At 40.3% G+C, this 21382-nt stretch overlaps 2 protein-coding genes across 3 annotated transcripts in view; one reads left to right on the forward strand and one right to left on the reverse strand.

Moving 5' to 3' along the window:
- The window catches only part of ctnna1 (catenin (cadherin-associated protein), alpha 1), a 96860-nt gene that overhangs the window by 36033 nt on the left and 39445 nt on the right, over positions 1–21382 (forward strand). For both annotated transcript variants that reach the window (XM_061685073.1, XM_061685074.1), the window contains 5 exons: positions 13863–13943; positions 14130–14282; positions 18736–18828; positions 19674–19830; positions 19935–20135. In XM_061685073.1, coding sequence (XP_061541057.1) covers positions 13863–13943; positions 14130–14282; positions 18736–18828; positions 19674–19830; positions 19935–20135 — 685 coding nt within the window. The remainder of the gene's footprint in view (positions 1–13862; positions 13944–14129; positions 14283–18735; positions 18829–19673; positions 19831–19934; positions 20136–21382) is intronic.
- lrrtm2 (leucine rich repeat transmembrane neuronal 2) lies at positions 1378–7382 on the reverse strand. The gene is made up of 2 exons (XM_061686449.1): positions 6778–7382; positions 1378–6103 (listed from the first exon to the last, which is right to left on the reverse strand). Exons 1-2 carry the CDS (start codon positions 6998–7000, stop codon positions 4461–4463), a joined length of 1866 nt encoding a protein of 621 aa, XP_061542433.1. The 5' UTR covers positions 7001–7382; the 3' UTR covers positions 1378–4460.

Consider the following 21382-nt stretch of genomic DNA (forward strand, 5'->3'; position numbering starts at 1 on the left):
TAATGAAGACCAAAGTGTCCTGATCTTGAAGCTATGTCATCGTTTCATACACAACCTGATAAAACACATTTGCTACTCAAATGCATTTTACTAAATACTGTGGAATGTGGCATGGGCCAAGGAAAGAGACTATTTTGGCGGGGTTGCAGGATGGTAAAATCTAGAGATTCACAGAGGTCAGTGGACATGGACTGCCACCGACAAAGCACATTGGTTCAGCCTTGGCAGATGTCTGTGCTCGCGTGTGCCTCGCTGGTCTAGTTATGCCAGCATCTAAAGAGGACTGTTAAAAGGTGGTGCCTATATATGGAGATAATTGTGATTGTATGGTTATAAAAGTTGTTTTCAAGATCAACTTCTCAGAAGGAGCTAGTTAAGATTTGCAGTTCTTTTTATGGAGTAGGTACATGGTCCCCAACATCATAGTTCATTAAATGACTGTGTCCCAGTGTACAAAAAGAGGTTCACAAAGACAATAGAGTCAGGCCTTTCAGTACCAAAGTTGCCTGTCCCAGTCTAATACCTCAATCCTGATACCACATTTGCATATTTATCAAATGGTAATCATGTTGTCTATCCTAGCTGTGTAGGGACACAGCAAGGACGGACAACATTCTGCTTTTTTTTTTTTTAGTCCATCTTTTTTTGCATATTGCTGACGTCATGCGGAAACCTTACATTTTTCACTTTTACAGAAACCCAAAAAACGGCTTTTTTGTTTTTTTTTGGAGCCATTAAAATTGCATTGGTTATAAAATTTTAAAAGATAACACCCTTTGGAGTCAGACCAATAGTATTGATTATTGACCAAATTTGGACATAGCAGGTTTTGGGCCAACACCAGCGATATAGTCTTTGTGGTGTAGGCCTTAAACAGCACGAGCTAATAAATCACTCTTCTGTAAAAATGTTTTAGGTTTAAACCAAAAATACCACTTCGTGTTGGTCGTGGGTGATTTTAGCCTACCAGCTGTCTTTGGGCAATAGGTGGGATTTGGACTGGGGAACTATACAGTCCGCTCGAAAGGTATTGGAACGGCAAAGTCACTTCCTTCGCTATTGTTGTATACTGAAGACATTTGGGTTTCAGATCAAAAGATGAATATGAGACAAAAGTTCAGAATTCCAGCTTTTATTTCATGGTATTTACATCTATTAGCGATTAGTCATCGTGATAAATTTACTGTCAATCACAGTGATCAGATATGTGTGTATTTCCTCGATGAAGCATGATGGAAGTGTGTGAAAACAGCCAATTAGAGTAGTCCTTCTCCTGCCCCACTTACGTTTGCAAGTTTTGGGCGTAAACAGAAACTGTGCCTCCTCGGCTGCCCCCCCCTCTCCCCCGACCCCACCCGTGAAATCGAGACTCCCTGTGGGACTTAGCCGTCCTTACATGGCCCTTCCTCTCCTTACCTCTGACCCGGCGACAGAGCTGCCTGATCGGCTCAGAGTTCCCAACTTTGGTTGTCTGGCGGTGTCTCTACAGCAGTGTGGGGCAATGTTTTTAACTAGCCGATGTGCAATGTATGTCGGCGGGCCACACTGTGTTCATTAATTTGAAGAAGTAAACTCAAGTGATTAAGTGGAAAGTATAAAAATGCAAGCGCAGTCATCGCAGCCCGCCACTCACTGCTGCCAGCACATGTAGCATTAGCATATTATATATAATAGCCGCTGCTAGCGATGAGGCAACCGGACCGAAGCAGCAATCAGCTGTCATCATCATTATTCAGGTGGTTTGTAAAATGGCAAAGCAAGTTAATCTGTATTGTTAATAAAGATGATGCACATTTGAAAGTAGCAATAATGTTAACAGACAGGGTATGTAGCATCACTGGAGAATTATGTTTAGAATCCAGGGCGCCTTAATTATCCCCCCCATTATTTCATCTTGTATATCTCCAAAATTACTTCATGCTAGTGCACTGTACTGGTATATTTTACCTCATTTGTTGCAGTTGTTGTTATATTTTTCTATTTTGTTTAATTTGTTTTTAGTGCTTAGTATGTCAATATAATGTTGTGGTTACTATTTTATTTACCATGAAGAGTGTTGTTGGCAAAATATGTCAAATGTTTAACTACTCTCTAGCTGCTTTAGTGTTCAGTACTGATGCCTTAAAACTGGCTGTTGTAAAGTTTAAAAAAAAAAAAACTTGATGATAATCGATCGGTCACTATGGGGAACATTTTTTGTCAGATCGGCCAGCCCTTGGCGGGGTACAACCTCGACTCAGCCAGTCAATCTGCTGGCACATAATAGATATGTGCAAAAATGACAATTGGAAATTATTATACTGCAATTTTTGTATGGCTACAAAGGCAAACGTTAAGCCATTATGTGATGAACTAAAGTACATTTTAAGCATTAATCAGGTACACTGTTATTTTAACCATTTTATTTAAAAATATACTGTATATTTCGAGGATATTCTTTATAATGATGGCACATCTTCTGCACTATACAGATATGAAATTGTACATATACAATACAAAATATGCAAAGCATTAATTTTGCATGAACTGCTGGGTGAGAGAGGAAGGGATTTTTTTCCTTGTTTTTTTCCTTTTTTATTTTTTTGTGGCAGGGTAGGGAGCTAGAGGATGGGAATAGGAAACAAAAACATTTTACAAAGAGCCAAAGTGCAGAGGGACGCATTAAGTCTACAAATGTTGTGGCTTTTCTGTCACATGGTACAACCATAGTTTTTAACAGTGAAATGTCAAAAGATTGAGCAAACTTTATTGGAATGCGTTATTTCCTTGGTTTTGCTGTACCATAAATTGTTTGTGTCCCCTGAAAATCACTTTCAAACATGCAAGACAGATAAAAGGTTTGTTGTAATAGCAGTGCGAAGCTGAAGGAAATCAAAAGTAGAAACACAGACCTGCTTGAATGTTTTTTCTTTTTTCTTTTTTTTTTTAAATCATTTTTTCCCTTTTCATTTAAATTAAACAATTTGCTGTATAAAACCACTCAAAATTTGATGTAGACATTTCATGACAATATGCTGTCACACTGACACAAACATTTGAATATTTCAAAAAAAAAATTGACAGGCACAGAGCCACAAATGATACTGCCTGGCTGTCTCCAGTGTAACTTTTTCATAGGTTTAAACATTGCACAGCGGACCAGTTTTAGTGAAAATTGTAGTTTTCATTGCAAACCGAATATGTTGTCACTCATTATTTGCCCATGTATTTTAAAAGGTCATAAAGATGCACATTAGTTCAAATAAACAAATACTTTACCCCTAGTTGCTCATTTCATGCTCGGCATCATATTCTCTGTGGCGCTCCTTTTCACCCTGCCCCCCACCACCAAATTGAGCACAAAGTGCGGAGCTGCAGCAGCAGCTTTAGTCTGATGCTAATGCACATCCTCTCCCTCCTGCATACAAATATGTCCTGACCCAGGCTTGCTGTTTGCTTATCACTTGATCACATTTGTTTTCAGGCTATTGACCACAGTTTAGGTTGTCACACCCGGTAACTGTCATAGTATAGAAGTTTGCAGATTGTTTATATGCAAATAGAAACTATTTATAAAAAAAAAAAAAAAAAATCACTTATGCTTTTTTTGTGACAGAGTTTGAGTCTAATAAAAACTATATTCGTGTCTGAACAACCAAATGTTGCTGGATCACTGGTGTGGGTGACAGGATATCTGATTCTTTTGCCTTGCCTTAATTGGTTTAATCTTGGGGCTTTCAGTCCTGATTAGTGTGTTAACTGTAAAGAGCCTTCGGTACTGGGAAAGGTTTGATTTTCACAAAAGAACTGTACCTTATCTGCCATTGGGTATTTTTGACAACGTATTTGTAATTTCTGTGTTATATTAAAATAAAATGAAGCTATTTTTACATCGATGACATCGGCGTTACAACAAACATGAAACACTTGTCGAATATATTCCTCTCAGGAACGGTGATTTGTAATCTCTGAATGCAAATGTCTCTCATTTCAGAAAAATTACATATCCACTTTATAGTTTCGAGTGTTGGTTGGCTTGTTTACAGTGTTTATTGTGTGGGTAAGAAGTGAATTCAAGTATTTTTAAAAGGACGCAATGTTTCCACTTAATGTAGTTAGCTGAGGTCATTTGAGCAAGTTTATGCTATGTGCTGAGGAGTATTGACATATGGTGGAAACAGATCTTACAGCTGACACTTTGCTTGTTTAAAATGGTTGCCCCTGCCTTGTACGAACACCTTCCATTCATAGAAAAATAATTGTATGCCTATCTCTTAATCACCCTAATACTGTCATATATGTCATGGGGCCAATAAGCATTTGTCTTGTTTTCTTAAATCCCAGAAAGTATAATTATTTAAAAAAACATTTTTTAAAATTTTTTTATTTTTAACATGAACTGGAAAACGAATTGAAAAAGCAAACCCTGTATCATCAAATGGTCAAATGGAAAACCATATGCCCTCGCAATAAATAAAAGTTCATACTTCACACTCTTTGTAAGGCAGTTGCTGACACTTGCACTGCCCATAGCCATTAATGATCACAAGTGCTCCTTCTTCGTGACTGGGCTCATACTCATTATAGGGTACCTGTGTAGCTAGATCTGCCATAGGCTGCCGCTGCTGGGCCCTCATCTGTCGGCGGCTCTGAATAGCGGAACAGTGGCGTATCCGGCGCAGCGTAGGGGGGCAACACTTCCGTGACATATATACAACAAAAATGATGAAAAAAAATGTAAACAGAAGAGCCATAGTCCCCATGATAACCCTATGAGTCATAACAGTATTGTCCATGATGGAGAAGTCATCTGTTACAGCAGTCTCTTCCAATGCAGTAGTGGTTGCTTGAGAAATGATAGGTGTTTGTGTTGTGGTTATTGTGGTTGTGAGTGTGGTAAAGCTCCCAAAGTCCTCTCCATAGTCCTGTGTAGGGGTTGGCTGCATAATTCCAAAAAAGGAGCTTGTCATCTCTGTAGCGGTGGTAGCGTCTGTGGTTGTACTAGTGGTCTGAACAACTGGTGCTGAAAAATTCTGGCAAAGGTGGAATCCATACACAGCATCAAGAATTTCCTCACCTTGGGCATATTCAGGGCTATGGCAGAGAATGGAATGTTCCCACCTTCCCTTGAAGGTGCTTACCCAAGTGGCTAGAGAGCAAATCATTTTGGTACATTCCCAGAGGTTGCTAGACAATCCAATAGTACTTAGAGACTGCCACATATCCATTACTTGGGCATCCAGACTGCTTAATTTGTTGTTATCCAACAGCAAAATCTTGAGATTTGGCAGTGTTTGAAAGACATCAGGTGTCAAGCCACGGATTTCATTTCCTGTAAGGTCCAACTTCTCTAAAGTGGTCCAGGTCCACTCCATGCCGCATGTTATGTTGCTGATCTTATTCCACTGCAGATACAGGAATTGGAGCCCAATGAGGCGTGGGAAATGGGCCAAGTTGATCTTTGTTAGCTGATTGTGCTCCAAATGGAGCTCTTTGAGTTTGATGAGGCCAGCAAAACCATTTCGTGCTAGACTCCGTAGACGGTTGCTGCTAAGACCAAGGTATTCCAGGCTGCGACAGTCCCAGAATGCACGAACAGGAGTGGTACGAAGTAAATTGGAACGTAGGTGGAGTATTTGCAGCTTTCTTAATCCATGAAACAGTTCTGGTTCCAGTGCAGTCATCTGATTGAAGGACAGGTCCAAAATCTGCAGATTAATGAGGTGGATAAAGGTTGTATTGGGCAACTTGGTGATACGATTGGAGCTCAGATTAAGGTCTTTCAGTTTGTAGAGCCCTTGGAAGGCATCTTCTTGAACCGTAGTAATCTGGTTGTGGTCTAGGTGTAACCAGGTGAGCTGACTGAAGCCATAGAATTGATCAGGGCTGAGTTCAGTGATGCTGTTGTGCCGTAGTGAAAGCCCTAGGGCCCCTTTGTCCACACCATCTGGGGGTGCCTGAAGTCCTTGGGTGTCGCAGTAGAACTGCAGGTCCTCACAGCGGCATTTTTGAGGGCAGGTTGTGCATGATGCAGAAGGGAGCAGGCACACAAGGAGCATGCTGATCATATACAGACAAAGAGCCGCTGGTGCAGGTCCCACCAATGGCCACCTTGAATGAAAACCTGAGTGGATTTGAAGATAAGAAAATGAGCATGGGGGATGTGGGGGAGGGTGGCATCTCATCCAAGCTAATGTTGAGAATTGAGCAGCTTTACTGAATTTGTTTCCATTATGGCTCTGAAAACAGTTCTAGTTTCAATTCCACTTTTTGCCGCATGATAGATTGTTTTTACTATCGTGATTTAACTATGATTTCATTAAGCCATTTCATCAATTTAGAATGATTTAGGTACACCTCAGATAAAAGATGTAGTAATAAGCAACCACTCTGTAGTTCTCCTTTCATGATCTTGTTTGAAAGGCTGTTATTCATGCCGTTTTCAAACCCTATTGCAATAAATGTGATCATCTATCATAACCAAGTAAAACGGTGGCAGAAAATACCTCTGTAACATTTATTGAATTAACTTGGTTTCCAATAATTTAGTGGAGAACAGCCTCTTTAAAGATTAACTGCTAACATTGCTTCACGAAGGAGCACATCCTGTAGTGCAGTTGGAATATGTGGTTGTTTATACCAATACATAGAAAAATGAGTGTGTGTGGGTGTGAGCGTGTGTCTGTGTGTGTCAGTGGACAAGGAAAGAGTAGATAAATTGTCGATGAGGTTTCAGTTCTTTGCTTTTCTAGCTCCTACGTGTCTTCCCTAACCTTTCATATAAAGAGGCAAACTTACCCATTCTTTTGTGCACATCGGAAGCTGAATTCAACTGTCCTTCGCCACAGACTTCTTGAGCAACCACATGGAAGAAAAATCTAAATGGTAAGAACCTCCTTGGAATAGCACAAAATGAACCAGTCGCTTTTGAAATGAAGCAATACTCAGCCCACGCAAAGGAGAGAGAATATACATTTCCATGTCCCAGGATGTTTATTCCAGTTTTTCTTTGCTGTCCCATAAAATCCAGGAAATGTTCACGTTGTCTTCTTTATCCAACAAGTCCTTGAAGTATAGCTGATGGTTTTTTTTTTAAGTTGAATATTTGCAGTCCCTGCAATTCTGGATAAGGTTCTCCTCCTCCCTTTTTTCTTTTGACCCTTTTCTTTCCTTTCCACTGCAATGTTAAATCAGCTGGTTACTTCAAGATCAAGCCTTATCCCTTTCATGGCTCTTAGTCTTCACCCCTAACTTGTTGATGGATTCCAAAGATTCTGCTTTTGACGCCGGTTAAGTCCCAACATTGCCTCAGCAGAGCCTTCATCTGCTTGCTGAGATGCAAGAAGAGAGGAAAAAAAGCCGAGCAGAGCCAGGGATGTTATTCTGTGCTTTTTGTTGCAGCCACTCACTGCTACAGAGTGGTGGCAGCCTGGCGTCGACCATCACTACTCTTTCTCTCTCTCTTTTTCTCTCCCACTCACGCAACCGCTTTCTCGTTTGCTCTCTTGGGCTCTCTCACTCGCTCGGTCTCGCTCACTCACTCACTCAGTCACTTACTTGCTCTCTGCCTCATACCACTGCTTGTGTACCTCCAGTCTTCTCTTCCACCCCCACTTCTTCCCACTGACCTGTCACAATCAGAATATTGCACTTTTGAACATGTTGGGGTGGCCTGGTATTCAAATTAACCACACCTTTAAATCTAAGCCTTGCTTGGTCTGTAATCTATAAATAATAGTTTTTATACTGCCTGTAAAAGGACCAAAAACATTTATTGTAAATTTGACACACCACAGAGAAGTGTTTTTAAAAAGTCTTCCCAATTTGAATGAATAAAGCAAATCACCATGTATGTAAGATGAGGCTAAAAAAATCATAAAAGATCCGACTTTGAGCTGCTGGACTTTGTGGTCATGTCTACTGAAGGTGCTGAAGACAGCCCTTCACCTGTCAATCAAATATGTTCTCCCGTATGCTATGTGCTCGTGTCTAGTCAGCTACTTGATGAATATCGTGTCCCGCAGTGTTAAATAAACAGTTAACTTTCCCGAGTCTCTTGGTATGTGGGGAGGGGACCCACACACAATAACACTGACTGAGCGAGGCATTGACACCTGCTGTGGTCGAACAAGCTCGTTCGCTCGCAAGCTAGCGAACTGTTAACTTTCCCTTAAGTGTCTCTGTTGTGCATGCACGTATGACGCCTGGAGCAAGGCTGTGGAGTACTGGACGGCTCCAACGCCAGTCTGCTAGTCCATAAGCCTAGCCATTAGTATCAGGCAAATTGGCAGTGGGACCATCCAACGCGTGGGTCATATTTAGTTTAAAATGCCTTACTTTAACCAGGATCCATCGCCGTACCGTGGCCAGAGGTGGGTTGGTTTTGCGCCTGTCAGCTAGTTGGTGCAGCCCTCGTCATCTGCCACACTGTGTTGGACCCTGCTTAGCTTTTTCCCCATTCTTCCGTGGTCGCTGTGCATCTCCCCGGGTTTGGCTATCAGATGCCTCCTTTCACAGAGATAGTCTCTGTGGAGGGATGCGGAGAAACTATGCACAAGTCAAAATGGCGTCTGCTGTAAACACAAGCTAAAAATTGTGAAATATTTTGTATTTTTTAAAGTAAATGCGACGCGGCAGCAGTTGCAGCTCTGCTCAGAATGTTATTCTAAGATTCGTTCTGATTCGAGTCTGAAATTTCTGTTGATCGCTTTTTCAGGCCCATTCGAATCCCAATTTGAGTCCCCACCCATTCATGAGCAGCCCTACTTGCCACAAATACTGTACCCGGGAAGCTGTCTTGAAGGTTCACTTACATTTGAAACCCACATCAACACTCTACCCTTTTTTTGTTATAACCACATTTGGCTCTTTACCTGAATTAAAAAAATAAATAAATCATTAACACTGCCAAACTGCTTCTCGTTAAAAGGACTGTCCTCCCAATCTTGGATTACGGCAATGTATATAGATAATCTTAAAAAAAATTATTTCGGAAGATGCACTATTACCATGGTGTCACTGCTTTGTCACTCAAGTTCCATTTAATACCCACCACTGTGTACTGTACTCCCTGTTCAATTAGCCCTCTATTATTTCACATAGGCAAACAAATCCAGTAGTACCTGTTTATATTTAAAACACTCAATTGGTAAGACTCCACCCTATCATCACTCATTGCTCACCATTCATACCACCACCCACACTCTCCGTTCCAGAGGTTTCATTAACCTCTTTATTCCCAAAGTCTGTACCACTTTTACCAACCCTAACCCATCTTCTTGTCAATGTTATTCCCCACACAACTAGAACATCTTAGATCAATGAATAAAACACACCTTCTGCATCCCCGTTTTATCATTTAAAAGGTTATTGAGCGAAACTGTACATAGCCGCAGCACCCGTTTTGAGCCTGTTTTTAGTCACCATATGCTGTCAGGTAACCCTGTAACTCTATTATTTGTATTTGCTTCTCTTTTTTTGTCTGGCCGCTGATCGGCCAGGTCGGCATTGCAAATGAGAATCTCTTCCCAATTGACTTACCTGGATAAATATATCTTAAATACATGCCCGTTCTTAATAAGCACATTGCACTTTGCTCTTCTATATACAGTAAGGTATAGAATGGGATCTTTTTTGTCTTAATTACATATTTATATTTTACATTTCGCTGAGCCCGCCTCAGAGAACCATCATGGAAAGGCGTGTCGGTGGAATTGAGGAGGTCTTCGAAGTATTCTCCCCACCGTCTCACAATGTCCCGAGTCGAGGTCAGCAGCTCCTCTTCCCCACTATAGACAGTGTTGATGGTTCTGTCTCTGGGGTTGAGGTCACCGAGGTGGTTAAAAAGCTCCTCGGTGGCAAGGCCCTGGGGATGGATAAGATTCGCCCAGAGTTCCTAAAGGCACTGGATGTTGTGGGGCTGTCCTGGTTGACACGCCTCTGCAACATCGCGTGGACATCGTGGACAGTGCCTCTGGATTGGGAGACTGGGTGTTCCAACTGACTGTGTGTTCCAACGACAGGAGGATCACACCCTCCATGGTAAGGTTTATTCAGGGGTGCTGGACAGGAGGGTTCGTCGGCAAGTCGAATGTCAGATTCAGGAGGAGCAGTGTGGTTTTTGTCCTGGCCGTGGAACAGTGGACCGGCTCTACACCCATGGCAGGGTCCTCGAGGGTGCATGGGAGTTCGCCCAACCAGTCTACATGTGTTTAGTGGACTTGGAGAAGGCGTTCGACCATGTCCCTTGGGCGGTCCTGTGGGGGATTCTTCGGGAGTATGGGGGTACCGAACCCCCTGATACGGGCTGTTCGGTCCCTGTACGACCGGATTCAGAGTTTGGTCCGCATATCCGGCAGTAAATTTGGACTTGTTTCCGGTGAGGTTTGGACTCCGCCAAGGCTGCCCGTTGTCACCGATTCTGTTCATAACTTTTGGCATCTTTATTTGCCAAGTATGTCCAAAAAACACACAAGGAATTTGTCTCCGGTAGTTGGACCCGCTCTAGTACGACAACAGACAGCCAATTGACAGAGAATACTTTTGAGACATAAAGACATTGACAAAAGCAGTCAGAGCAATAAAGGGTTGCTAGTTATTTGGTAATGCCGGTACGAAAATATATATATATATATATATATATATATATATATATATATATATATATTTTATTATTATTTTACAATTGTGCAAAAAGATGCAGAGTCCTCTAGCACTTATTGCATCGGACTATTGCTATATTAGTCATTCAAACTGCTCTGACCATTGTGCAAAGGGCGCCAAGATATCAAGGAATGTATGCAGTTTAAAGTGACTAGTAGTGCAATAATCTGGGACAATGTTGATTTGTGCAAATGTTGCAGATACTCCCCAGTCGGTGTGCAAGTGGTGGAGATGCTACTCTGGCATGAGTGGCCAGCATTGGTCAACAACAGATATGCAAATAGTGCAGCGTGTTGAGACTACTACAGTGATTGCATGAGTAATATATAATTGGCCCGACAGAAATGTGACAGCGAAGGAGTTTGTCTGAATTTCCATATTTTTAAATTGTCAAGAACATTACCACGGGACAGATACTGCAGTATATTATGTAATAAGACAAAAATAATTATGTTTACTGTTTAGTTGGACAACATCTTCATTACGGTCTGTCACTCCATTATTCTCTATCAATACGTTTTTGGGTCCGAAACCAAAAATGCACCTTTCGGCCATTTTCAGCCAAACATTTTCGATGGCCGAAAATTCAGGACATCGCTAGTGAAAACCCTGTAACCTAACTAGTTCCTTTTGCCCCTTTCTCATCTAATTTCCCCTTAATCTTACTAATGTTCTCTCGCTCATCTGCCATGCTGTGTGAATCTTTGGCAGATAACTAGTGTGTGTCTATGTGAGAAAACTTTAGTTCTAGTAACTGCCAATTGAGCATTTTGCAGAATGAGGCTGAACATCTCTGTTCTGTCGGGAACAGTGATTGCAGTTTGACTACTGCTTAGCACTTAGCTTTCACTTCTGCTAAGAAGGGTTGAAATGTTTTTGTACATAATTTAGACATAGAAATAGTATGTTAAATTTGTATTCATTTGTGCAAATTTCCATTTTTTAAATAATACAAGTGTAACCGCCAAAGTCGAACACAATCGCTCGTTGACTAACATAATTTCCTAGAGAATCAATAAAGCATTTACCTACAATGTTCTATTAAAATAAGTTTTCCCATTTAAAATGTTTTTCATTCCAAATTTTTACCCTTTAAAACCTAATTATACATAAATACATATATATAACATTTTAAGTAATATTTTAACATTCCTAATATTTCATACCAGCCAAAACCTAACTAACCACTGAATGATACAACCCTTGATACCCTTATCCTTATAGGGTCGCGGGCGAGCTGGAGCCCATCTCGGCTGACTCTGTGCGAGAGGTAGGCTAAACCTTGAACTGGTCGCCAGCCAATCGCAGGGCACATATAGACAACCATTCGTACTCACATTCACGCTTATGGGCAATTTAGTCTTCAATTAACTTACCATGAGTGTTTTGGGGATTTGGGAGGAAAATAGAGTACCCGGAGAAAACCCACACAGGCATGGGAAGAACATGCACACTCCACACAGGCGAGGCCGGATTTGAACCCGGGTACTCAGAGCTGTGAGGCAGGTGTGCTGACCAGTCGTCCACGGTGTCACCATGATACAACTAAAATAAAGTCTAATTACTCAATGATGATTTTGAACACAGCCTCAACATAAAAATGAAAACCAGTTTTGCCAATACTTTGGTCGACAATAGCCAGTCTCAGAGTATGAGAAAATGGCATGTTTCTATTATAGTCTGTTGTTTCCAGTGATTTTATTTTTTTTATTTCATTTGTTTTTCTGCTCATTCCTTTTTTTGACCAGGAAAAAGTTTTAACTTTTAATTTTCAATTCAATTATTGTAATTCCGATAAACCACATTTTTTTGTGGATTAAAATAAATAACTATTTTTTTATTCATAGTGGAATCTCAGTAGAATGGACTAACGGGCGGGCGATCGTCCGATATAGCCGATTGTCCGTTACACTAAAGCATGTTTTTTTTGAGGCCATATGCACCCATATTACTGAACAGTACAAAATGGTTTTGTAGGGTATTTTTCATGGTCTAAAATGCCCACAACAATACAAAGTGATTGTAAATAAATATAAAAAAGCTTGAACATATTTGAAAGTTTCACATTTTATCCAAACCTCCCACGCTAGTGTGCTTGGTCATGGTGACATTGTTGACATACAGTACTCATCATAGGCTAGAGGCTTTCATGAGCCGCGAGGAATTCGTGTGCTTCCTCCCTTGTTCCAAATCCATTGCTGAAGGCGAATGGCTTGACAAAATGTCACTGTACAAAAAATAGCATGTTTCAGACGCAATAGACTTTTGTAGTCATCAGTTAACCACCATGTTGCCTTCTCTCTCTCTCTCTCTCTCTCTCTCTCTCTCTCTCTCTCTCTCTCTCTCTCTCTCTCTCTCTCTCTCTCTCTCTCCCCCTCCCTCCCTCTCTCTCTCTCTGAGCTGTGCTCTATGCACAATAGATATTAGATATAACCACTGCCACATCAATGCCCCACATTCAACAAGGCCGCCACGTAGGCACGGGAGGAACGCCTTTCGAATTTGGATCTTGTCATATTGTGCATCTGTGACTTGATAATACATCAGTCCCATTTTCTGCCTGCATTGCACCACAGCATGAGTAAAAACGGGGGCCAATTCTGGAACTAACAGACATCGTCAAGAGCAGTTTAAGTGACAAATGGAAACAATTTTTGGTCACTTTTTGTCCCGACGGTCCGTTTTATCTGATACCCGTTATATAGGCGTCCGTTTTATTGAGGTTCCACTGTTCTTTAAAAAATTTAATTTAATCTTTACTGTGGTAGACTTTATCGCACTTACATAACGAGTGGTTCTGTCACCCAGTTCACTGTTTCTGTGTGACGTAGAGATCTTTAAAACCGAGTAGCAGCATAGGCTAATGTTAGCTGCTCCTCGTCACACACCCTCACACCGAATTTTCATGAAACTTGAGAGGTCTGATTAAAACTATGGTACGTAGGTAGTCTCAGAAATTTATTTGATTAAAGCAACCTTATTAATGAACATCCATAGTATTTGTTTTATCATCATCATTGTTCTGTAGCGTAGTGTATACAAATAATTTGCCAACAGGGGTCTTGAAAAGGGTTTATTTGTTTATTGCTGGATCACCATTACCTTTTGCTGCATATAAAAGCTAATCTTTCTGGCGTCTGTCAGAAAATAAAACTTTATTGGGGCTTATCTCACGACACAGAGTCATTACAATGCTACCAATTCTCTCGTTTTCTTTACAGGCTGGCAGAAAGGACAGGAGTGATGCGCTGAACACAGCCATTGACAGAATGACAAAGAAAACGAGAGATCTCCGCAGACAGGTATGTTTTTTGTTTTTTTCCCCCTCTTAATCCCCCCCAACACCTGTGGTTTTTTAATTGTATCATTTTCCACCACCTCCCCCTTTTTAGGTACAACAATTAATGAATGTAAATGAATAAGTGGCATAACATATACGCTTTGAAAAGTTGAAACATTGCCCTTTTCTTGTATTTCTCACCCCATAGCTACGTAAAGCTGTAATGGACCATGTGTCTGACTCATTTTTGGAAACCAATGTACCCCTCCTGGTTCTGATTGAAGCTGCAAAGAATGGCAACGAGAAAGAAGTCAAGGAATATGCACAGGTGTTCCGTGAGCATGCCAACAAGCTGATTGAGGTAATGTACAATGTTGACTGTTCTTTGACAAAACCCACTGCAACCTAAAGATTATTTTTTTTTTATAACTGACTGACTGTTCTTATTTTACTTGGCCTACTAGAATCATTGGGCTTTCTAGGTTCTCTATATGTAACAGTGATGACATACACTTGTACTGTATGCAGTGTTGGGAAGATGACCAGAATTGGAAATATATTTTAAATTTTCAATTACAAGTTACCCTATTGAAAATGAAATAGTTGTGCAACTATTTCAGTTAATTTCTCAAAGTAATATAATTGCAATTATTAAAGTTTTAATTTTAAATTTTAATCTTAATTTTGAATTAATGCCCTCAACTGTTAACCATTTTCACATTTTAAGACCTGATACTTTTGAATCCTTTCAGCAGTAAAGACTACACAAAGACAATATATTAAGACTGAGTCTTAACACGATCAGGATTTCTGGGGCCGATCACCGATCAAGTTTAAAAAAACGATAAAACGGCGTTCAAGGATTGGCCACTGACATAAGTTTAGGTCAAATTAACATTACAACATGACCGAAATAATGGGTGCTAACTTCCTGTAATAAAATGACTTTATTGCAATTCAATTACTTTCACAAATATGGTTAATGACATGCTTACTCTAACTTTCTCACTGTGGACGGGTGTTGTCCAGAGTGTGCGTCTGTTTGGCTTTGTTTTTTCAAAATGTATTTATTTATTTTGTTTGTTTTCCTCCACGCTGCGTTGCTTGAACACGTCATGCTCCTCCTTGTGTACATTATTTAGGTGCCCGATCAAATTTGTTGTGTTGAAGCATTTAGATGACTTTCTCCATGATGTACTTGAGTTGTGCACAGACTGCAAATAACTTGTGGGACTATTTTTGTGTGCTGTTTGTCTGAGAAACCACAAAATAGTCCCACACCGACAGACGTTTTTTCACGGACGCAATTTAAAAAAACTTTATTGGCCGTCATATAGTTAGAGTACTACACCACAAGACACATGACAAGGCTAAAAATAAACTAACTTTTGGATTCATACGCGACGGTGACCCGGAGTAAATCCAGTCATTGACGTCATCGATCGGCTCCGCGAATTATGACATGAAGGCCGATCACCATAAAATAATAATTATCGGCCGATGCCGATCAAACCGGTTTGTAAGTCTAATTAAGACTCCACAAGATTGAATTTCAGAACAGCTGTATACAGTACACTTAGTGTAAAACATTTTGTATTAACAAATCTGTAAACATTCACAGTTGACTTTCAACAGTCAATGCAAATTTGGTGCAGATTTTAAATTACAGCACCTTCTTTATATCATTCAAAAGTGGCCAACAGAATGATGCATAACCTAACAGATTTTACAAGCTGTGTACATGTAAAGGCCTTTTCACACTGCACTTAGCGGCGCACCGTTGACAAACCATGTCGCGACATTGTCAAGTACACATTGATGAGGTGCCGTCCGTCTACTTCTCATTTACCAGTGGGGAAAGTCCCAGGTAGACTACTACGTCAGCACTTCCAAATAGGGGCAAGCGTGCACCAGGGCGCTGTTGTCCTTGCCACCTGTTGTGCGTCTTTTTAATATAAAGGTCTTTGTGTCCTCAGGTTCGACATCAGCTTTTTTGACATTGGAAACTAAAATACAAGGATGCCTGAAAATTGTATTGCTTAGGCTACGATTGCACACAGCACTGTACAATCACAAAGGGGACCGGGAACAGTGCCCCCACCATCATGGCTGCCACGTAGACAGGACGCGGACCCAGCACATGACTAGAGCAAGCCAGTCACAAATGTCTGCTTAGAGGAAGGATATTCCCAGCATGCTTTGCGGTGCACTTTGTAAAATAATTGGTAGTTAACTAAGCTAAACGCTGCTCTCTTCTAGCCTTTGTTTCTACCTACATTGTTATACTGTAAGTCTGTGTCTTTGTGATATCTCGGGCTAGTTGGTATGTGGGTGTCATTTCTTGGAACCATAACTGTGTGTTGTATGATTAATAATGACCTTCTGGTCATGTTCACTGCATTGTTAGAGGACCAGGCAACTTACCACTTCCAGCTGCATGAAATGCTAGCTTGTTCTACCTGCAATTAGCTAAAAAAAAAATAATCTGCGCTTATGCTAGGATGTTTCATATGTATCTAAGAACGTATTCATAGAAATTTCCAAAAGCAACTAATTAAATTTCATTAAAATAAATACATTACTTAAAATTACTTTATCCCAGTAATATACTGAATTACAATTACATACATTTTGTAATGAAATTACCTAACAGTGTTGTATGTAATTTGTTACTCCCCTACACTGACTGCATGTTTAGACCCTATTGTTAATTTGATTTGTAATGTTCCTGAGGAGTGCTAACCCTTTCTTCATGAATAATGCTCTCCAGTTCTCTTAACATTTTTGGGTTTGCATGCTGCAATCAAATACTTAAGTTTTTACTCTGCTCGATATTGAAATTTATACTTTTCCCTAAGAACGTGAGAGTAGACGATAGACCACAAAGTGATGACTTTGGAGCAACAAGCCAGAGGCAGTACTAGCTGACCTCATTAGTGTACTTTCACTCAATTCCTTGAATGTCCATGTCTGAGCTTCAAATGCTGACATTTGAAATGGGACATCTCCCCATGGGCGGTTGACCACACGTCCACTGCATTGGCTGGTCCAGTGAGAACAGAGCAGTTTAGGCTTTTGCCAAACAAAACTGCTGGTGAATTGGACAGAATGGGGCACCACATCAGGGAGGGAACCTTTAAATTGCCAAGAAACACCTCACTGTCAGGCCTCAGGACATTGAGAGGCTTATAGGCATGTTTGTATGATAGCTACTTGAAGAGTAAAATACCTTGTGTGACTGATAGTAGCTTGTAGTAGTCGGGGTGGAAAAAGACTATGTAATCAAAATTTAAATATTATGAACAATGCGTCCAGTGTCAAAAACTTTCCAATGTATAGCCTTATCTCCCTTTTCTATATTCCGATAAGATTAATAATAACTAACTGTTTTCAGTGAAGTGCAGATTTTTTTTGTAGAACGTAGCATATATTGCCGTTTGGATAAAATTATATATTAAAAAATAATTTATTTAAGAAATCGTCGAAGCAGCAGAGACAACAGTTTTGTCCAAAATATGGACAAAGTTGTTCTTCCCTAATTGTTAATGAAAGGAAAATCCACATTAACTTAAATAACTTGAAACTGACGAATAAGTAATAATAAATTATTTTTAAAAATACTGAAAATCAGACATTGCTTTTGAATTGTGGTACAACAAAATCATTTTAAGACAAATTAATGAAACCGATACCCTTAACTTACTTTGTTGTGCTCAAGACAACACTGTCTGAGACCAGATCTCACCGAAACCAAGACAAAACCAAGACCTTTGGGAGTCGTGGCCCCTTATGTTATGATTCTACATTTTTGTGTTGAAGGACAGCCAGTGGAGAATTAAATTTGCATCAGGCACCTTGTCGGGCATCTAAGGGGTCCTCGTGGATTTTGTTTACCGCAGATGGCAGTTGTTTTTATCATCAAAACCTGTGTTTGTGATGAAGATGTCAGACAGAAATATCCAGGCAGTACAATGCAGACAGCCCTAGTTTGAAGACGTCTGTGACGCTAATTAGAGAACACATCTTGGTTTAATACGCCCCTATTGTCAGGTTAGTCTTTTATAGGGGTACCATCATTTTGGTCCATGCCTGTTTCATAAGTTTGTTTTTCAAAAGCAATGTCCAAATTGGTTAATTTTCAGTAATTTTTTTATTTTCATTGTATTTGGTCCCACCATTTTTGGACCTGTGTAGAAGATGGATAGATTTCCATTGCTTTAGATCAAAATCCTTAAATTTGTGCTCCTAAAAATGGCTTTTGACAAACCAGTTGCCCTATTCTACCCACATGATGAGCACAAGAGTTTGTAGCCTAAAGGCAAATGGTCCATTAGTTTGCACACATTTGTTTGAAACGGTTATGACATTGACTGACCCACATTCATCTTTAGATGCCATCTAAACAGATCCCACTAACTTTTGTCAGAACTGTGTCGCTTTTAGTAGGTGAGTGACATTTACTCGGGAATATTTAAAATTAAAAACACAAGACCCAAATATCGGTCAACACTTTTTCTCCTGCTGTAGTAAATTTACGAGTTGTAGTAGATTACATTTAAACACATTATTGTCTGGATAATCCAATTTTGGCATAGTGCCTCTCATTCCAGACATTATTTTTCTGCATTGTTGCCAGCATATCCAAACAGTCTGTGACCTACATTTTTCTGGAGAAGCATGTTTCTTGGGAAGATGTGAAAATTCTTTTTAAAGTTATTATGGACATGTCCTTTGTTTGCAAGTCTTAAATGAAAATCAGAACCTTTTCACTTATTTTCTTGTGTATGCTGGTTCTATCTTATTCTTCTATTTAGGTGGCCAACTTGGCCTGCTCCATCTCCAACAACGAAGAGGGAGTGAAGCTGGTCCGGATGGCAGCATCTCAATTAGAAACTCTTTGCCCTCAGGTAACTGCTGTTTACACCCATTTCCATTAAACTTGCGCCCCCCCCTCTAGTTGTAAAATATAATGAAAACAATGTTTTAACCATGTAAGGAAATACAATATTGTGAGTTGATTGTCAGAGCAACTGTGTACACATCAAAGGATTTGATTATAGACTCCTGCATAATACTCTTTGCGCGTATTGATACTAAATAGTTGTTTACTCTTTAACTTGCGTTTATCAAATTATTGAAAAAAATTACCCAAAGACCTATTAGTGTCATAATTATAATGGTCTTTAATGTCCAAGTATGTTGAAAACACACAAGGAAATTCTCTGCGGGAGTTGTAGCGACTCTAATACGACAGTAAACAAGCCACTATGGCAAAATATACATTTAGGACATAAAAAGTACGGCGAGTCATTGAGGAATGTAGAAGTACCCGTATGTGGAAATGCTGATATCATAGCAATTGTGCAAATGATGGAGAGAGTCGTCAACCAATTTAAAGTGACTGGTAGTGCGATAATTCTGATGCAAAGCGAAATTGTTGCACAGAGTCCAAGGTGGCCAATAGGTAATTGTTATGCAAATAAGGCAGCGTGACAAAGCTACAATAATGAGTATGGTAGTAATGTCACAACAGAGACGTGCAAAGTTGGCAAAAATGGACAATGTCACTCTGGAATGTACAGCAGAGCCCCCATAATTTCATTCAGCCCATCAGAGCATACTATCAATTGTTTTCTGAAATATGCTCTCTTCAGAGTACAGTTTAAATACTGGAGTTGTAGATTAGGGTGTTATTAATTGTCCAATTATTGCAGTTGGTGCAATCAATCTAATGAAGCCATGTCTCTTACAGGTAATTAATGCAGCTTTGGCCTTAGCTGCAAAGCCTAACAGTAAGGTGGCACAAGACAATATGGATTTGTTCAAGGAGCAATGGGAGAAGCAGGTCAGAGTCCTCACTGATGCTGTTGATGACATAACATCCATCGATGACTTCCTTTGTGTTTCTGGTAAGTGGTACTTATGAGAACCCACAATGCCAAAATATGTGATGCAAATCATTATGTATTATATAGAGACTTCTACTAAGTGCAACTGTTGTGTTGTCCCCCAGAGAACCACATCCTGGAGGATGTGAATAAGTGTGTTATCGCTCTGCAAGAGAAAGATGTGGATGGTTTGGATCGCACTGCCGGGGCGATACGAGGTCGTGCTGCCCGAGTAGTTCATGTGGTGACTTCTGAAATGGACAATTATGAGCCTGGAATCTACACAGAAAAGGTGTTGGAGGCCACAAAGCTCCTGACTGACACAGGTGCAACTCAGATATGACAATGAAATTGATTACAGTGCCAAAATGTTTTTAACCAGTAGAGTTGTTCAAAGGCATCCTAATCCTAACAGATTGATCATAAATTACTTGGTTGGTTATTAACGGTTACTACGGTATGCAGTAGTTGTTGCATGATTGCAACAAGTAATCAAATTAACATAAACATTCATTCACATTGCAGTTTAGTGTTGCATTATACCGTGAAAAAAAATTCCATCTCAATTTTGTTTTAAAAATAATACAGGATCTGTGTTGGGAAAGTTAATTTTCTATGCAAAGTAGTTCAAAGTTCACTTCACCGGTCCAAAAATGAACTACCGTATTAAAAGGCGCGGTCTCAGTTACGGGGTCTATTTCAGTATTTAACACATACATAAGGCGCACCGCATTATTGGGCGCAGGCATGGTAAAACATACGCTAGCTTAAAACATACGGTCGCATGTATGTACGCTAAAACAATGTTTTTAAAAAGGCAGTGGGAGCAAAACTGACTTTGGTTGTACTTTATTGAAGTATTTAACAATATACTCACGTTATTTATTGATCAATCCTCATCCACAAATCCCATCAAAGTCCTCATCTTCTGTATCCGAAATAAACAGCTGGGCAAGTTCTCAATCAATCACGCCAGGTTCGAGTCAGTCTCGTTGCCGTGCGGCTCCTCAGAAATGATGCCGGCTTTTACGAAAGCTCGAACAAGCAAGCAGACAGTTAGCCCAAGCATCCACAGTCCATTCACAAATTGTGGCGTAACTCGCCCGGCGCTGCCTCCTCGTCTTAGTAACGCTGTGTTCACCATCTGTCATCCATGGTTCCCACGCCGCTCACTTCACTTTAAACGCCCTGTTTACACAGATGTCCCGCGGTTCGTCAAGCCTCCCGGAATGATGGCAAGCTCCAAGTTAATGCACTCAGTCGAATGGTGACTGTAGAGAGGCTTCTCCCGGCTGTTCTTTGCTCATTAATCCAACTCGGGCCACCTCGCCTTGTTTCTGCATTTTTTTTCTTTTTTTTTTCCCGCGAAAACTCAGCTTCGTCTTCTTGACTTGGTCGAAGAACGTTTTCCTGCTTCCTCCACTCTTGAATTCTCTCGCGGCTGCTCGATTCCCATTTTCCTCCGCGTAACTGACAGCTTGCAGCTTAAACTGTGCTTCGTAAGCGTGTCTCTTCATAGATGCAGTTTTCGACTGCGGTCAAGCCAGCTTCCACTCGTAAAGTAGCAGTCAAG

The sequence above is a fragment of the Phycodurus eques genome, chromosome 9, assembly GCF_024500275.1.
Source record: "Phycodurus eques isolate BA_2022a chromosome 9, UOR_Pequ_1.1, whole genome shotgun sequence".
Lineage (NCBI taxonomy): Eukaryota > Metazoa > Chordata > Actinopteri > Syngnathiformes > Syngnathidae > Phycodurus > Phycodurus eques.

Bases quoted from the DNA above. Each gene is read 5' to 3' on its own strand.
- lrrtm2 (XM_061686449.1), bottom strand. From the start codon at position 7,000: ATGGGACAGCAAAGAAAAACTGGAATAAACATCCTGGGACATGGAAAT. The intron at 6,104-6,777 runs GTAAGTTTGCCT...AAATCCACTCAG, and splicing joins CGATGTGCACAAAAGAATGG to GTTTTCATTCAAGGTGGCCA.